At 43.5% G+C, this 18,951-nt stretch overlaps 1 protein-coding gene across 2 annotated transcripts; it reads left to right on the top strand.

Annotated features, from left to right (window-relative positions):
- Nucleotides 1–16: 16 nt before the first annotated feature.
- Nucleotides 17–18,695, top strand: dlgap5 (discs, large (Drosophila) homolog-associated protein 5). Of its 2 annotated transcripts, XM_062056076.1 has the most exons (19): nucleotides 17–136; nucleotides 3,407–3,654; nucleotides 3,742–3,929; nucleotides 11,978–12,049; nucleotides 12,146–12,185; nucleotides 12,269–12,334; nucleotides 12,429–12,524; nucleotides 12,616–12,690; nucleotides 12,771–12,823; nucleotides 12,892–13,121; nucleotides 14,344–14,487; nucleotides 14,569–14,657; nucleotides 14,728–14,888; nucleotides 14,962–15,063; nucleotides 16,921–17,173; nucleotides 17,241–17,770; nucleotides 17,857–18,016; nucleotides 18,182–18,225; nucleotides 18,317–18,695. In XM_062056076.1, exons 2-19 carry the CDS (start codon nucleotides 3,417–3,419, stop codon nucleotides 18,422–18,424), a joined length of 2,649 nt encoding a protein of 882 aa, XP_061912060.1. In that variant the 5' UTR covers nucleotides 17–136; nucleotides 3,407–3,416; the 3' UTR covers nucleotides 18,425–18,695. The 2 variants fall into 2 exon arrangements, with proteins under 2 accessions (XP_061912060.1, XP_061912061.1); XM_062056077.1 differs by lacking the exon at nucleotides 18,182–18,225.
- Nucleotides 18,696–18,951: the final 256 nt, after the last annotated feature.

Here is an 18,951-nt window from a genome sequence, read left to right as displayed (position 1 = left end):
TTGACGTCACCCGGTACAACCAACCAATCCGATCCTTCAGATACTTTCAAACGTTAACCGCCATTGTGTGACTTTTTCTGGCTGCTTGGTTCGTCTGTTTTTATACTTTTAAGAAGGAAAAGCGGAAAACATCGAGGTAAGATAGATATTTAATGATTATTTGAAACATGTTTTGGCCTTTTGGTTTCTAACATGTATGGTTTGCGTAGTTTGTACGAGCTTCCTGTTAGCTAAATGAACGTGAACAATATATTGCTATAGTCGCTAGCTGGGTTTACTCGGTTAAAGTTACAGCATGGTCACGTCATACATATGTTTAATGTACCTACAATAACAATTATTACTTAAATACATCAATTATTTAGAATGGCATTACTGTAATGGCGAAAGTAATGGAGAAAATAGTTTATGAACAGGTCGATAGTTACCTTGCCACTAATAAACTCATGTACAAATTCCAATCCGGCTTCAGAACTAACCACTCCACTGACACATGCCTTCTCTATCTGAGCGACCACATCAAACATGAGGTGGACGCGGGCAAATACTGCGGCATGGTCATGCTGGACCTTCAGAAGGCCTTTGACACCGTTAACCACGCTATACTGTTGGATAAGCTCAGAGCAATCGGATTTAACAAAACCTCATGGAGCTGGATGCAATCTTACTTGGAGGGGAGGGAGCAGGTGGTATAGGTTAGGGATGTGCGTATCGATCCTGTGGTATCGATATATCGATACTCACACGCTACTCATTTGGCATCACTTTTCTGAAAAAAGTATCGATATAAACCAAAAAACGGCGTGTGGGGGGTGCAAGCATCACTTTCAGATGTTTTTGATGACTTACTTAACTTACTATGTGCTGGGACACCCCTGTACCTGGCGGAGTATAGAGCTGGCCCAGTCACGTCACAGGAGACAGCGAATGAGCGTCGTCAACGTGCAACACACACACAGCCAGCCGACAGCGATGCAGCCAGGCATATCCAGTGTCAGACATTGTTTATTTTATTTTTTTACTGAATATTTTTGTTTATAAATAAATAAATGGGTTATACTTGTATAGCGCTTTTCTACCTTCAAGGTACTCAAAGCACTTTGACAGTATTTCCACATTTACCCATTCACACACACATTCACACACTGATGACGGGAGCTGCCATGCAAGGCGCTAACCAGCAGCCATCAGAGGCAAAGGGTGAAGTGTCTTGCCCAAGGACACAACGGACGTGACTAGGAAGGTAGAAGGTGGGAATTGAACCCCAGTAACCAGCAACACTCCGATTGCTGGCACAGCCACTCTACCAACTTCGCCACGCCGTCCCTTTATTATTTCTTATTTAAATGATTAAATGATTATCCTAAATTCAAATAATTTCCACACAGGGGAATTTACTGTTAGTTGAAAATTGCTTGAGCATTTAAAACAAGATAAGAAAGAGATACAATTTGGAGATTCTTCATCTTTGCATTACAGTTTTATTTTTTTCCAAGAAAATCTTGAAATATATGATTGAATGTGATTTTGGTTTTAATCTGTAACATGATTTCTTACATTTCGAAAACATTAGCCTATTTCATATTTCAGTAATTGCTAATTATATCACAAACTTTAAAAAATAACTGCAGCTTCTTGCGATTCGGATTTGACAGTTAATTGGAAAGCCCTAATATCTAATTATTATTATATATAATATATCATTATTATTATATATAATATTTAATTTATTTTTCATATTTATGTTATTTATTTTAATTTTACTTTTATTATATATTGACCATAATACATGTGGTATAAATGGTCTGTATTTGTCTTGTGATTTGTCTTAAATAATAATAGTAATAATATTTTTGACTGACAAAAATTGCCAATAAGAAATTAATGGTATCGGTATCGATGAAAATGCAAGAAAACGTATCGGTATCGTATCGAATCCTAAAAGTGTGGTATCGCCCATCCCTAGTATAGGTAAACAGCACCGTGTCGTCGTCCCCCCTCTCGGTGAGCTGTGGAGTCCCCCAAGGCAGTATATTGGGACCTTTACTGTTCCTAATATACATAAACGACTTGTCATCGGCATGCGACTGTGAATTGTTTTTGTTTGCGGATGACTCTGCCCTGCTGGTATCCGACAAGGACAAGTCACAGGTGGAGAAAATCCTCAGTGCTGAACTCTGTAGAACTTGCACCTGGCTCGCTGACAACAAGCTATCCATACACTTGGGTAAAACGGAATCCATCCTGTTTGGGTCCCACATCAACCTTAAGAAAGTCAATGACTTCACTATAAAAGTGGGTGACATTGTTATCACCAGGAAATATGAGGTCACCTACCTAGGTTCCATTCTAGAGGCTAACCTTTCCTGTGATAAAATGGCAACCAAGGTAATCAAAAAGGTTAACCAACGAACGAGATTTCTCTACAGAATCTCCTCTTCGGTCAATAAAAGCACCAAAGTACTATCTATCTATGAGGATTCTGGCGGGAACTCTCGTTCAACCCTTTTTCGATTACGCATGCACCTCCTAGTACCCTAGCACCTCCAAAACCCTCAAATCTAAACTCCAAACATCCCAGAACATGCTAGTCAGGTTACTTCTAGACCTCCACCCCAGATCCCACCTCACTCCTACCCACTTCTCCAAAGTGGGCTGGCTCAAGGTGGAGGACAGAGTAAAACAACTTGCACTGAGCCTAGTCTATAAAATCCACTACACCTCCCTGATACCGAAGTACATGTCAAACTACTTCCTTAACGTAAATGACCGCCATAACCACAACACCAGGGGGAGCTCCACTAACCACATTAAACCCAGATTCCGAACAAACAAAGGTCTTAACTCATTCTCTTTCTATGCCACATCAATGTGGAATGCGCTCCCAACAGGTATAAAAGAAAGGGCATCTCTATCCTCTTTCAAAACCGCAATAAAAGTTCACCTCCAGGCAGCTACAACCCTAAACTAACACCCTCCCCGGATTGCTAATAATCAAATGTAAACAATCAAATGCAGATACTTTTTCTTATGCCTTCTGATCTCTCTCTCTCTCTCTCTCTCTCTCTCTCTCTCTCTCTCTCTCTCTCTCTCTCTCTCTATGTCCACTACTTGCTGTCCATATCCTACCCCCCGCCCCCACCTCCACACCCCTGATTGTAAATAATGTAAATAATTCAATGTGATTATCTTGTGTGATGACTGTATTATGATGATAGTATATATCTGATAGTATATATCTGTATCATGAATCAATTTAAGTGGACCCCGACTTAAACAAGTTGAAAAACTTATTCGGGTGTTACCATTTAGTGGTCAATTGTACGGAATATGTACTTCACTGTGCAACCTACTAATAAAAGTCTCAATCAATCAATCAATCCTGTTATCCTTCTATTTACTACAGGCACGTGACCATGGATTCTAAGTTTTCCCACTTCCGCCAACGGGACAACAGTGTGTCCATGCTGAGGGTAAAAATGTCCCGCAGATTGTCTCAGTCACAGAAGGAGAACCGAGAGAAAGTTGTAAATGCACGGAGGCAACTGGACAAGCTGCAGGAGCTGGAAATATCAAGTCTGGATGCCTCCATGGCTGTGACCAACACGTCAACAATCAAAGAGATAACAAATCTCCATGCAAACTCTGCCAAAGGTATGTCTGCACACTTCCATGAATACATTCTCCGATTGAGTGCTCATCATAATAGCTCATTTGTTTCTGTTATGTCCATCTGTGCAGGTAAAGCTGTAGAAGAGAGGCTAAAACAGCTTGCACGCTGGAAAGAGAGAAAAGCCCTTCAGAAAGAGAAGGAAAAGCAAGAGAAGGAGCGTAAAGGAGTGTTTAAGACTGGCCTGTATCATCCTAAAGACACTCAGTGCCTTTTCGCTTTACCTCCCATACCTGCAGCCTTAACCAAAGCAAAGGAGGTACGCAAAAAGGCCACTCACTACACACACCTGCATTAAGTCAACATCGGATTTGATAAAATGCTGATTCAATTACGAGTAATGTTTTCCTACAGTAGATCCCTCATTTGTTTGAATTATGTTCCAAGATCCACCAAGCAAATTGCAAAAAAACTGCAAATAACGAACTCAGTCATTTAAAAGAAACAACAACAACAAAAAACGCTTATTTTAAAATCTGTGTTTCTCAACTTATTTTTAGTGAAGTACCTCCTTTTGGGATTTTTTTTTTTAGGCAAGAACCTCCTAACCAGACTAAAGTATTTTTGGTTGGCATCAAACTGTAGCATCATTAGCTGATTGACTGCGGTTGAAAATAATGCTTATCAAAGAGAATCTTTTTTCAGAATCCAAAATACTTCATTAACCCTCGTGGGGAAATGTTTGAAACATCCATCCATCCATCTTCTTCCGCTTATCCGAGGTCGGGTCGCGGGGGCAGCAGCTTAAGCAGGGAAGCCCAGACTTCCCTCTCCCCAGCCACTTCGTCCAGCTCCTCCCGGGGGATCCCGAGGCGTTCCCAGGCCAGCCGGGAGACATAGTCTTCCCAACGTGTCCTGGGTCTTCCCTGTGGCCTCCTACCGGTCGGACGTGCCCTAAACACCTCCCTAGGGAGGCATTCGGGTGGCATCCTGACCAGATGCCCGAACCACCTCATCTGGCTCCTTTCGATGTGGAGGAGCAGCGGCTTTACTTTGAGCTCCCCCCGGATGGCAGAGCTTCTCACCCTATCTCTAAGGGAGAGCCCCGCCACCCGGCGGAGGAAACTCATTTCGGCCGCTTGTACCCGTGATCTTGTCCTTTCGGTCATAACCCAAAGCTCATGACCATAGGTGAGGATGGGAACGTAGATCGACCGGTAAATTGAGAGCTTTGCCTTCCGGCTCAGCTCCTTCTTCACCACAACGGATCGATACAGCGTCCACATTACTGAAGACGCCGCACCGATCCGCCTGTCGATCTCACGATCCACTCTTCCCTCACTCGTGAACAAGACTCCGAGGTATTTGAACTCCTCCACTTGGGGCAGGGTCTCCTCCGCAACCCGGAGATGGCACTCCACCCTTTTACGGGCGAGAACCATGGATTCGGACTTGGAGGTGCTGATTTTCATCCCAGTTGCTTCACACTCAGCTGCGAACCGATCCAGCGAGAGCTGAAGATCCTGGCCAGATGAAGCCATCAGGACCACATCATCTGCAAAAAGCAGAGACCTAATCCTGCAGCCACCAAACCAGATCCCCTCAACGCCTTGACTGCGCCTAGAAATTCTGTCCATAAAAGTTATGAACAGAATCGGTGACAAAGGGCAGCCTTGGCGGAGTCCAACTCTCACTGGAAACGTGTCCGACTTACTGCCGGCAATGCGGACCAAACTCTGGCACTGATCATACAGGGAGCGGACCGCCACAATCAGACAGTCCGATACCCCATACTCTCTGAGCACTCCCCACAGGACTTCCCGAGGGACACGGTCGAATGCCTTCTCCAAGTCCACAAAACACATGTAGACTGGTTGGGCAAACTCCCATGCACCCTCGAGGACCCTGCCGAGAGTATAGAGCTGGTCCACAGTTCCACGACCAGGACGAAAACCACACTGTTCCTCCTGAATCCGAGGTTCGACTATCCGGCGTAGCCTCCTCTCCAGCACACCTGAATAGACCTTACCGGGAAGGCTGAGGAGTGTGATCCCACGATAGTTAGAACACACCCTCCGGTTCCCCTTCTTAAAGAGAGGAACCACCACCCCGGTCTGCCAATCCAGAGGTACCGCCCCCGATGTCCACGCGATGCTGCAGAGTCTTGTCAACCAAGACAGCCCCACAGCATCCAGAGCCTTAAGGAACTCCGGGCGGATCTCATCCACCCCCGGGGCCTTGCCACCGAGGAGCTTTTTAACTACCTCAGCAACCTCAGCCCCAGAAATAGGAGAGCCCACCACAGATTCCCCAGGCACTGCTTCCTCATAGGAAGACGTGTTGGTTGGATTGAGGAGGTCTGCGAAGTATTCCCTCCACCGATCCACAACATCCGCAGTCGAGGTCAGCAGAACACCATCCTCACCATACACGGTGTTGACAGTGCACTGCTTCCCCTTCCTGAGGCGGCGGATGGTGGTCCAGAATCGCTTCGAAGCCGTCCGGAAGTCGTTTTCCATGGCTTCCCCGAACTCCTCCCATGTCCGAGTTTTTGCCTCTGCGACCGCCGAAGCCGCACACCGCTTGGCCTGTCGGTACCTGACCGCTGCCTCAGGAGTCCTATGAGCCAAAAGAACCCGATAGGACTCCTTCTTCAGCTTGACGGCATCCCTCACCGCCGGTGTCCACCAACGGGTTCTAGGATTACCGCCACGACAGGCACCAACTACCTTGCGGCCACAGCTCCAGTCAGCCGCCTCGACAATAGAGGTGCGGAACATGGTCCATTCAGACTCAATGTCCAGCACCTCCCTCGTGACATGTTCAAAGTTCTTCCGGAGGTGGGAATTGAAACTCTCTCTGACAGGAGACTCTGCCAGACGTTCCCAGCAAACTCTCACAATGCGTTTGGGCCTGCCAGGTCTGTCCGGCATCCTCCCCCACCATCGCAGCCAACTCACCACCAGGTGGTGATCGGTAGAAAGCTCCGCCCCTCTCTTCACCCGAGTGTCCAAAACATGAGGCCGCAAATCCGACGACACAACTACAAAGTCAATCATGGAACTGCGGCCTAGGGTGTCCTGGTGCCAAGTGCACATATGGACACCCTTATGTTTGAACATGGTGTTTGTTATGGACAATCTGTGACGGGCACAAAAGTCCAATAACAAAACACCGCTCGGGTTCAGATCCGGGCAGCCATTCTTCCCAATCACGCCTCTCCAGGTTTCACTGTCGCTGCCAACATGAGCGTTGAAGTCCCCCAGTAGAACGAGGGAATCACCCGGGGGAGCACTCTCAAGTACTCCCTCGAGTGAATCCAAAAAGGGTGGGTACTCTGAGCTGCGGTTTGGCGCGTAAGCGCAAACCACAGTCAGGACCCGTTCCCCCACCCGAAGGCGGAGGGAAGCTACCCTCTCGTCCACCGGGTTGAACTCCCAACATGCAGGCTCTGAGCCGGGGGGCAACAAGAATTGCCACCCCAGCCCGTCGCCTCTCACTGCCGGCAACGCCAGAGTAGAAGAGAGTCCAGCCCCTCTCGAGAGAACTGGTTCCAGAGCCCTTGCTGTGCGTCAAAGTGAGTCCGACTATGTCTAGTCGGAACTTATCCACCTCGCGCACTAGCTCAGGCTCCTTCCCCCCCAGCGAGGTGACGTTCCACGTCCCAAGAGCTAGCTTCTGTAGCCGAGGATCGGACCGCCAAGTGCCCTGCCTTCGGCTTCCGCCCAGCTCACATCGCACCCGACTTCTATGACCCCTGCTATGGGTGGTGAGCCCATTGGAGGGGGAACCCACGTTGCCTCTTCGGGCTGTGCCCGGCCGGGCCCCATGGGGACAGGCCCAGCCACCAGGCGCTCGCCATCGTGCCCCACCTCCGGGCCTGGCTCCAGAGGGGGGCCCCGGTGACCCGCGTCCGGGCGAGGGAAATCTGGGTCCATAGGTTTTATTTTTCATTGAGGTCTTCGAGCTGCTCTTTGTCTGATCCCTCACCTAGGACCAGTTTGTCTTGGGAGACCCTACCAGGGGGCATAAAGCCCCCGGACAACATAGCTCCTAGGATCATTGGGACACGCAAACTCCTCTACCACGGTAAGGTGGCAGCTCAGAGAGGAGATGTTTGAAACATTTGGAATTAAAGCTCATATAAAGTGACCTAAATTGTTCACAAATAAATAGTTAATTAATTACGACATAAAGCTTTGCACATACAATAGGTATCAACTTGAAGTGCATTACATACAGCTGAAAATTTAAAAAAAGTTAATATCGTGCAAAGGTTTGTTTATTACAGAAAATTAGATTTACAAGAGGCCCTTTTCCACTAAAAGTTCAGGAACTTTAGGTTCCTGTTGAAGTTTGTGGGTTGTGTTTCCACCACATTTCACAGTTCAAAGTAGTTTATGCAAATCAGGCTGATGACATATAGAGGATTGATTGATTGAAACTTTTATTAGTAGATTGCACAGTACAGTACATATTCCGTACAATTGACCACTAAATGGTAACACCCGAATAAGTTTTTCAACTTGTTTAAGTCGGGGTCCACGTTAATCAATTCATGGTACAGGAGTAGTTTAGTACATTTCTACACTGATACCATGTAAATGAACAGACAATATTATGTCAGAGTTATTTTACTAAAAATTTATATATATGTCATACGAAGCAATAAAATACCAAACGAAATGATTTAAAAAATAAAGTGTACCGAATTGTTCAGAAAAAGTCAGGCTTTTGTCTGCAGTGTCTCACAGTCAGTCAGCCTCTCAGTAAATGGTGAATTACTGAGGGTCAGTCTTGTCAACAAGCTGTCCCACCACTCTGGTCGCTTTGGTGTAGAACACATTAAAGCCTTCTACAGAAAGCTAGGAGTATCCAACGATGATTTCAAATTAGAAATGGTCACAGCTGATGAGGTGTTTAAAAAATTGAGCGTGCTCCACCCTATAATATTCCCTCCAGATTCCTCAGGGACTCTGCCTCCATCATTGCCCCGATCATCACGCACATAATAAACCTATCAATTACACAAGGCCAAGTACCAAAAGATTTTAAGATAGCAAGAGTAACTCCCCTCTTTAAAAAAGGAAGCAAATTGGAACCTGGCAACTACCGACCTGTTTCTATTCTCAGCTCCATTTCGAAAGTAATGGAGAAAATAGTTTATGAACAGGTCGATAGTTACCTTGCCACTAATAAACTCATGTACAAATTCCAATCCGGCTTCAGAACTAACCACTCCACTGACACATGCCTTCTCTATCTGACCGACCACATCAAACATGAGGTGGACGCGGGCAAATACTGCGGCATGGTCATGCTGGACCTTCAGAAGGCCTTTGACACCGTTAACCACGCTATACTGTTGGATAAGCTCAGAGCAATCGGATTTAACAAAACCTCTTGGAGCTGGATGCAGTCTTACTTGGTGGGGAGGGAGCAGGTGGTAGAGGTGAACGGCACCATGTCCCCCCCCCTCTCGGTGAGCTGTGGAGTCCCCCAAGGCAGTATATTGGGACCTTTACTGTTCCTAATATACATAAACGACATGTCATCGGCATGCGACTGTGAATTGTTTTTGTTTGCGGATGACTCTGCCTTGCTGGTATCAGACAAGGACAAGTCACAGGTGGAGAAAATCCTCAGTGCTGAGCTCTGTAGAACTTGCACCTGGCTCGCTGACAACAAGCTATCCATACACTTGGGTAAAACAGAATCCATCCTGTTTGGGTCCCACATCAAACTTAAGAGAGTCAATGACTTCAACATAAAAGTAGGTGACAGTGTCATCACCAGGAAAGATGAGGTCACCTACCTAGGTTCCATTCTAGAGGCTAACCTTTCCTGTGACAAAATGGCAACCAAGGTAATCAAAAAGGTTAACCAACGAATGAGATTTCTCTACAGAATTTCCTCTCTGGTCAACAAAAGCACCTTGCGGATTCTGGCGGGAACGGTCGTTCAACCCTTTTTCGATTATGCATGCACCTCCTGGTACCCTAGCACCTCCAAAACCCTCAAATCTAAACTCCAAACATCTCAGAACAAGCTAGTCAGGTTACTTCTAGACCGCCACCCCAGATCCCACCTCACTCCTACCCACTTCTCTAAAGTGGGCTGGCTCAAGGTGGAGGACAGAGTTAAACAACTTGCACTGAGCCTAGTCTATAAAATCCGCTACACCTCCCTGATACCGAAGTACATGTCAAACTACTTCCTTAACGTAAATGACCGCCATAACCACAACACCAGGGGGTGCTCCACTAACCACGTTAAACCCAGATTCCGAACTAACAAAGGTCTTAACTCATTCTCTTTCTATGCCACATCAATGTGGAATGCGCTCCCAACAGGTATAAAAGAAAGGGCATCTCTATCCTCCTTCAAAACCGCAATAAAAGTTCACCTCCAGGCAGCTACAACCCTAAACTAACACCCTCCCCGGATTGCTAATAATCAAATGTAAACAATCAAATGCAGATACTTTTTCTTTTTCTTATGCCTTCTGATCTCTCTCTCTCTCTCTCTCTCTCTATGTCCACTACTTGATGTCCATACCCCCCCCATCTCTCCCCCCCCCCATCCCCCTCCACACCCCTGATTGTAAAAAATGTAAATAATTCAATGTGATTATCTTGTGTGATGACTGTATTATGATGATAGTATATATGATAGTATATATCTGTATCATGAATCAATTTAAGTGGACCCCGACTTAAACAAGTTGAAAAACTTATTCGGGTGTTACCATTTAGTGGTCAATTGTACGGAATATGTACTTCACTGTGCAACCTACTAATAAAAGTCTCAATCAATCAATCAAAGGCGATTCCCTATGGTCCATTTCAGCTGTAAATAACAATAAATAAATAATAAATGCCGACTACACAAACACATTGGCTTTATACATCTTTTGATAACATTTGGGTAATTATTGCTTTAAATGTCAGAACATTTGGAGTTTTCAAAAACTAAGCAATAATCATCAAAATTATAATGAATAAATGCTTGACATTTCATTTTGCATGTAATGATTTTTATATCACATATTAGTTTCACATTTGAAGTAGAATTACTGACATTTTACACGATATTCAAATTTTTCAAGTTTTACCTTAATATTCTTTACCCTCTGGGGACATTTGATTTTAATTATCTTTAAAGCCAGACATGAAAGTCCTTAGGTTTTGAAGGGCATAAAAACATTTGATAACATCCAGGACTCACAAGGAGGATACACAAGAGTTCAGAGCTGTTCCAACCAGCAGCCCATACAGCCACCTTAGAGAAGAAAAATTAGTAAAAAGGGACAAGCGGTAGAAAATGGATGGATGATTTAAATGAGCAAAATAACTCATATTGTGCAAATGTATACTGATTGAAAACTGTGACATTCTTTGATCAAAGGGCCTTTGAATGGGTAGAACTAAAATAAAATCATCACATGTTTGGTGTTTTAAGGGAGAATCCATCCATCCATTTTCTACCGCTTGTCCCGTTCGGGGTCGCGGGGGTGCTGGAGCCTATGTCAGCTGCATTTGGGCGGAAGGCGGGGTACACCCTGAGCAAATAAAATGAAAAAATCCTAAATGTTTTAGATTTTTGAAAAATGAAAGACTTGTATGTCCTGTTTGGTTTTGGGGTATTGTACAATAACTGCCAGTGTATCGTAATGCTATGAAAGAATTGGAAATTGATTTTAAAATTCAATGATAAAGAAAAACTTGTAGGAAAAATTTTTTATAATGGAGTTACAGAACACAAATTATGGCTAAAACACAGCAAAAACTTACTGAAAGGATAAAACTGTCAGCCTATGTTCCCTGAGGGTTACTGTTCTTATAAAGACAAATATAATTGAATTGATAAACTCTGCAGATAGCGCCATCAGCGGTCCCCCTTGAGGTTTCTCATTGTGCCCATCGGGTTGAGTTTTTTCTTGCCCTGATGTGGGATCTCCTTGAGGATGTCGTTGTGGCTTGTGCAGCCCTTTGAGACACTTGTGATTAAGGGCTATATAAGTAAACTTTGATGATTGATTGATCAAACCTCTTTGTATTTAAGTTACCAATAATTGAATATTTACAATTTAAATCAGACAAAAAAATATTTTGCGAATATGCGGGGGAACAAATGCCAAATTTTAAATAGGCGCATGATCAACTGTATTGTGGTTGTAGGTTGATGTGTTGGTGACATACACTGCATCACAAGAGCTGTTTTTAATATATTGGTTGCACAAGGGGCCGAAATAATAACACATTGAAAACAGCATTATTGTGTTTGTGGATATGAAGGAGATGGTGCAGATATGAGGGACTTAAGTTTGAGTGTGTTTGTGTATAATTGTGTTGTTTTTTACGACAGACAAAAACAAACACCGCTCCATCAGAGAGCACCAGGGTAACTCGTTCAATGAGGCAGCAGCAAACGCAGAAGGTGCCACTTCATCACATATCTTGTTGCAAATTATTTCCATGAAACACGGTACTGTAATACCTTACATGGCCTGTGCCTTTACTTCTGCCTCCATAGCCTCTAAAGACCCAGAATCCAAATACAACCGCAAAGAAAGGTAAATAAAATGCATCTTAAACATTTGTTTTTATTTTGAGTGAGTGAGGCTTAGCTTTTCTTTTTAAATGATTCCTACTGTAGAGAGACCAACCAGAGGAGCTCCTGTTAAAGCGGCTCCAACTTTGGCTAAGAAAAACATATGTCCAGGTGACTACCAGCAAGAATCAAGATCATTTGTAATCAGAGCCTCTAATCAGCTATCGTGTTTCTTTCCACTTCTATTTCTTTATTTGCACTGCAGTGGTGCCAGTAGTCCGAGCACAGTCAATCCGATCTGTCAACAGATCTGTTCCAGCAGCCCCAGTTGTTACTAACGAGCCACATGACAAATCTGCAGGTATTACTAAATGTAATTCCTTTGACCACACCTGTAAGGAACACTTCAATTGCTGTGGAGTGCTTGAATGTTGTTTTTCTGCCCCTAAAAGTCCAGAGAATCACAAGAAGCAAAGCCACTGTCGACGCTATAGTGCCACCCTCTGGAAGGGGAGGGAACTGCAAAGGTATTGTTTCATCTTTGTGTATTTTAATGTATTATCTGATCAAATTAGAGTAACAGGGGCAATAATTGGGTCTGTTGTAGCCGATATCAAGCTCATTGTCCATCCTGCTGCAACGCCCCTGGCAAGCCTTTCAGTGAGTGACACACATTAAAAAATAAACCCTGCCTTTGACCAGTAATAATAATAATCTAATATGTGTAGGCGCTTAAGGCAGAGGAGCTTGACCATCAGGAACCAGAAAAACCTCAACCCCCCAAGTCAACTACCTGTCCTGAGGAGAATATGAAGGTGGACGAAGAAGCAGCTGAGGAGCTTTCCTCTTTGGCCTCATTCGCTCCCAAGGGATTTGTCTTCCAGGCTCCTGTCGGTGTGTCAGCCTTCAAATTCGAGCCTCTCACACCTCGCTCTGCAGATGCCTTTCTTACTCCAAGGTCTGTGTGGTCCTTTTTGACCTTTTCTAAAACCCTTTTTGCATGAGCTGATCAGGGATGGGCGATATGGCCCTTCTGAGATAATGATATATATTGCAATATATTATTTGGTATATCAATGATAAGAGAACCATTTCAAAGTGGGTTACAAATGCTCCTAATTTGGCTGCTTGTATATTCTGTAACACTGAATAATTTGTAATTGTATTATATTGTCAAAACTAGGGATGGGTACCAAATTCTTAACTTTTATAGGCACCAACCAAATTTTGTCTGTACTAGCGGGTATTGATTAATGTAAAATAAAAATGTTGATGCCTTTGTTGTACATAATGTCGCGTCCGGTTGCAGATATCGATTCCCAGTTACTGGGAATTGGCACCGTATCGATTCAAATGTGAACAGTACCCAACCCTTTTTAAAACCTAATTTTAATCTACTTACTAATTTACTGTTAATAGCTTGTTACTTTATGTTGTCTACACTTTTGTTTAAGTGTAATAAGCACTTATTCTTCATCTGTTGTTTGGATACTTAACTTTACTACACGTTTGGGTATCGATCCAACACCAAATAGTTACAGGGACAGTAATGGTCATATCAATGATAATACTTAGTTTTCAGGATCATTTAAATGATAACATTTTTTACCATGACTGTAATCAGACAAAACACAGGAGCAATTAATATTGAAATTGTTTCCTTATTACATAGACGATGTATAGCAAAGTAAATGGTGCCAAATAATTAAACAAAAGCAAAAACTAGTCTCTGATCTTTTTTCCTTAGTTTGTAAACAACAAAAACGATTTTGTGATAAGAAATATCGATCAAATCACTGTAGTATCGACCACACCAGGTATCGTTACTTTCTGTATTTGTTTCTATCCGCCCACCTGTTTTCATTCAAAAGCTTCAGCTTAGCGGTTAGCTATTCTTTTTTGTATCCTACTGTGTGTAGCGTAGCATGTTTAGCTATTCCTTGTCCTCTAGTGATAATGATACTTGTAAAAACGCTGTTTATTTGCCACAGGTGAGGATTTGTGGTTTAGATGCTGCACTGTGGAGAGACATTAGCATAGACACTACATTGCGTTGAGGACGTCTTTGTGTGCATGTCGCTGTCAAAATAAAATAGATTTTTACATCATTTATATCGTGCAACCCGAGACGTGATGTGTTTGTTGTTGTTTTTTTTTTACTGTTTCCTTCCCATCCCCAGCTTCAATTTTCCACCTGCCCCTGTATTCACTGATAAACCTCAAGCAAAGCCAAGTGGATCTTCGCCACCTAAATCACCTCGCCGCTCTCCTCCTCCAGCCCCAAGTAGCCCGCTAGAATCCAAGCATGATGTGCCATACTTTAGGTAACCGGGATATTAGTGTGTGAAAAGCTGTGTATTTATAAAGAATGTGTCAAATTTGAAGTGTTGTGTACTTATGTTTAGGTCAGAGATTAATAACGAGACGGACAAACTGATGTCTCTCAGTGCTCAGTGGGAGACTAAAGTGGAAGATGAATCTATTCCTGAAGAAAGTGAGTAAAATATTTGTTTTTAAATTGACATAAAAATGCTTATTTTATTAATTGTTCGACGTGTGTTCAGTGAGAGACCGCATGCGTACAGCCATCGGTCAAGCAAGGTTGCTCATGAAAGAGCGCTTCAACCAGTTCAGCGGTCTGGTGGACGATTGCGAGCTGGGCCGAGGGGACAAACTCACCACCTGCAGCGACCTGCAGGGTTTCTGGGACATGGTTTATTTCCAGGTGATGGGAAACACCTGTTGTTGTGTTTCTCAGTGACAAAAGAGTGCTCACATGTTGCACTCTTGTCTCCCAGGTAGAAGATGTAAGCAGGAAGTTTGATGCCCTCAAAGAAGCGGAGGTGCGAGGGTGGGTAGAGGAGCACAAGCCACAGACACGGCAGAGAAAAGCAGTCAAGGTGAGTATTTGATATATTTTTTAGTGTTCAGTTAATCAATGGGTTTCAATTCTGTGCATAGTTCAATTTGTTGAAGTATTCCTCAATTTATCCAAACCATAAGAGGTCGTTTTGAAATACCTTCACTCATTGGTTCCTCCCACCATGACAAGAATTGTCAGCTTCCCAAAAAAGGCTGTAAAATATACAGTACATGTATACAGTCATGTGTCAAACATTTTGGGGAGTTACTTAAATTATCTGCTTCAGGGTTTCCCCTTTATTCCCAAGATACCTGTGGCGGGGGGCGTTGTCATAATTTACTATGATGCATATTTTCCTTAAAAAGGGCACACAAAAAAATGCATACATTTAAAACAAATCTGTGTTAATAACTTACATATTTTATATGTATATATATATATTTATATTTATTGTTCTATTTTTCAAGTGTTGCTGCTTATTGTACAATCTACTTTTGTTGAGAATTTTTCAAGAGTCTAGAGACTTCTCCAATCCTTTCGGTCACTTATCTTTATTAAAAACTACTAGCAACATAACTAGCATCTTTTTCTGGTGTTATTGTAGACTGTACCTGTGTTTAAAGACTCTTTTGCTGCTCCATGCTAGCATGACGTTGCACTTGCTTCGCGCTGCTAATAGCCTTCCTCTCCCTAAAAGCCGCCACTGTCCTCTTACATTTTGTAGATCGCTCTCTGCGGATTCATCTCGGACACATTAAAGTATATCCACATCGTAGACATGCTGCCTCCAATCCAGACAATCCTGTGTGTTATGTTTACTTCATCACAGCATCCTGTTTCGGCAGAGCTGTTTCGCTGATCAAAGTCTTTATTCGGCGGCCAAATTTTCGGTGCATCGCTAGTCAATAGTGCACAAATAATAAACTATATTTATCTATTCATACTGTAGCGACCTGTTAGTGTTAATGTGTATGTTTGTGTGTTATGATGTTCATTTTTCCCATGGTCTGTGAACACACTATTGGCAGAGAAGGCGGAAGTGTTGTCAAGTGTCTGGGGAAGCACGGAGACGGATTTCTTTGCAGAGCAGGGAATATGTGTTGGAATTGGGCCGATTGTTAGCACACGATTGGCAATAAACGTTAAAAAGAGTGTTGAATTTTGTGTGTCGTCTTCTGGATGCTTCAATACATTATATTACTTGAATTTGTTTTCACGTGAAAAATCCTAATTTTTAAGGTGTCGGCATATATTTTGTCATGGCAGTGCACTCTGATTGACTTCATAAAGGGGGAAGCATGTGCTTCAATAACTTGGCTGCTTTGTGCTTTCAATAATTGCTCTTCCCGCGTTCCATACGATAGTACTGTGGACGCTTTTCTGTTTGTTCAGTTCTGACAGCCAAAGCAAAACACTACAAAAGTGGCCCATATAGCTTTAAACGAGGAGATAAGTCCCTTCCAAAGACAAAATGTACTCCACCAGGGCAGAATTCCTGGTTGAAGATGTCACTTAAACACTTTTAAGCAAACTGCGCCGTCTGCAAGAAAACATGGCTGTTGTGTTTGCCAATATTTATTTCAGCGTTCTGAACAAATATTAGTTTACAGTCAAGAGACTTCTGGTGTTTTTAGTCAGGGGAAGCATTATGGTCTTTTTTAAAAAAGTCTTAAAATTTACTTGGGACCTGCAGTAAGCCTGTCTTTTCACACAGCCAAAATGATAAAACTAATGCTACAGAAAGTCCTTGAAGTGTTCGCCAACCTTTAGCCTGACCCTCTTAAGGCTTAAAGCGACGCAAAAAATGGAGCATTGCAATTTTCTTATAATCTGCACTGTAAGCACTTCAAGTTCCGAGTGAGGCTTTTTTTCAAAACGATTGTATCTTTCATAGAAACCTGTAGTAGCGCCTGCCAAGCCACCAGGAACCAAAGCAGGGGCCAAGTCTCGCCTTGCTGCCATCAAAGCGGCCATGAGAGCCAAAAAGCAGGCAGCCGAGGCAGAAGAGGCGTCAAAGGTGGCAGGTGACACCCAGGACGAGGCGACCCCCCCTGAGGGACCACAAAGTCAGGTCGCAACTCAAGCAACTGACACTGTGGTCTTTGATGGAGGCTTCTTCTCTGTGGCGAGTCCAGCCAGGGCATCAGGTGAGAATCTTTATTAATGTTATTATTAATATTATTGCGACATTGGTGTGATCGCGCCACTTTGCAGGCTACGTGAGAAGATCCAGACGCCTGAGTGCCGCCATGCCTCCACAGGCTTCTCCCTGCACTAGCTACCTTTCCCCAAGAAGGGTCACTCGGCGCTCCCTGGCCTTGGCACAAAGCCACGGAACTCCTGTTCAGGGCAACCAAACTCCCCTGCGCCTTTCCTCCAAACAAACCTCCCGATGTACACCAAGGCTGCAGCTTCACACTCCTCTGCCAACCGCCGACACATCACTTTCTTTCCTCCCTCCCACTGAAATGCCTCCGTGCAGCCCCCTGCTGGAGGAAACCTCAGCATGTCCAGCAGAAATTGTTTCAGTGCAGGAATCCACCATGTGTGTGCTTCCTACTATTTCCGTCGTCCAAGAAAACGACGAAGCAGCCAAATCTGTCACAACAGCCTTGAGCTTCATGCCGTCACCCAGCAGCACTCCTTGCAAGTGTTCCCCCACTGCGACCACATCTCCTGCCGTGCCAAGTTCAAAGGGGACTCCAAAGTCCATGTGCAACACACCCGATAGCACATTTATGGAGGTAAAATGTCAACACGTCTTGTATGAGCCACCAGCAAGCTGATAATACACAAACAAAAGTCATTGCGTGTCTTTTACGTTTAATAGGAAATTCCAGGGTTGGACTTTGAGCGTTACCTCCAGCCCTCACAGCGATGCAGCCTGTCACCAATGGAGCCAGTTACCATGGAGACGCTGTCGTCTATGACAGTGGATGTGGAGATGGAGAGTCCCAGAAGTCAATCTGAACATCTGACTCAGCAAGAAGGTATGATGATGCCATAGGTGCCACACGCACACAACCCATGTGATTGTACACTTTTTAAATGTCATCTTACAGTAAAACTGCTTCTTTTGCACATGATGTTGGGCTTGGGACACTGTCTGTTGTTAATAATAAATCTATCCTTCCACACGGTGATACTTGCCACAGCACTGCCGCCACCATTTTCACCTTTAACCCCTCAGACGACACAGGTTCAAGCTTTCTTTTCCCACTACAACTTTTAAACCGACAAGCTTATCACGGCCAAATATTCATGTTGCATCTATTTGTTGCTTGTTTTAGGAGCGGACAGCACAGGCGTCCTTGCTTCTCTTCACCCCGAATCCCAAGGACCGGATACGCCCGTCGGTCTGCCCGAGTGACCTCATGTACTTCACTCCTCCTCTGTAATTTTAAATCACTGCTATTTTTTTAGTATTCTTAAGGGAAAAACTTTATAGACGTCATCTTTTAAAATACACATATTTTTTGCAAAATCAGTGCTGGTTAACTTTTATTAAGAAATGTGTTTAGACTGAGGACCTGGGTCTTCATTTATAGAATTGTGTGTGGATTTCATACCAGAATTGATGAACACAAAGAAATGTTTGTATAGATAATGTACGTTTGTTTTAAAGTAATAAAAAGCAGCCATTCTTTGGCACAACACAAGTTACCATGAGCACTACTTTTTCTGCCAGCTGAATGGCATGCATGTGTACAAGGTGTGTCAATATTATTTGCTTTTTCTGCAGTAGTATTTTTGTACTGGTTCATATTTGAGTAGTACTTATGATATTACATTTTAGTATTAGCTGTGTGACATCCAAACATTTGCTACATTTCTAGAGATAAATTTGATAGAAAAGGGAAAAACAAGGATTCCGTGTAATAAAAAATTCTGTTGCAATCAATAGTAAAAGATCTACCTCTCGACT

The sequence above is a fragment of the Entelurus aequoreus genome, linkage group LG08 (genome assembly GCF_033978785.1).
Source record: "Entelurus aequoreus isolate RoL-2023_Sb linkage group LG08, RoL_Eaeq_v1.1, whole genome shotgun sequence".
NCBI classification, from domain to species: Eukaryota; Metazoa; Chordata; class Actinopteri; order Syngnathiformes; family Syngnathidae; genus Entelurus; species Entelurus aequoreus.
Note: the sequence above shows the minus strand (reverse complement) of the source record. Positions and strands in the feature narration are given on the sequence as shown.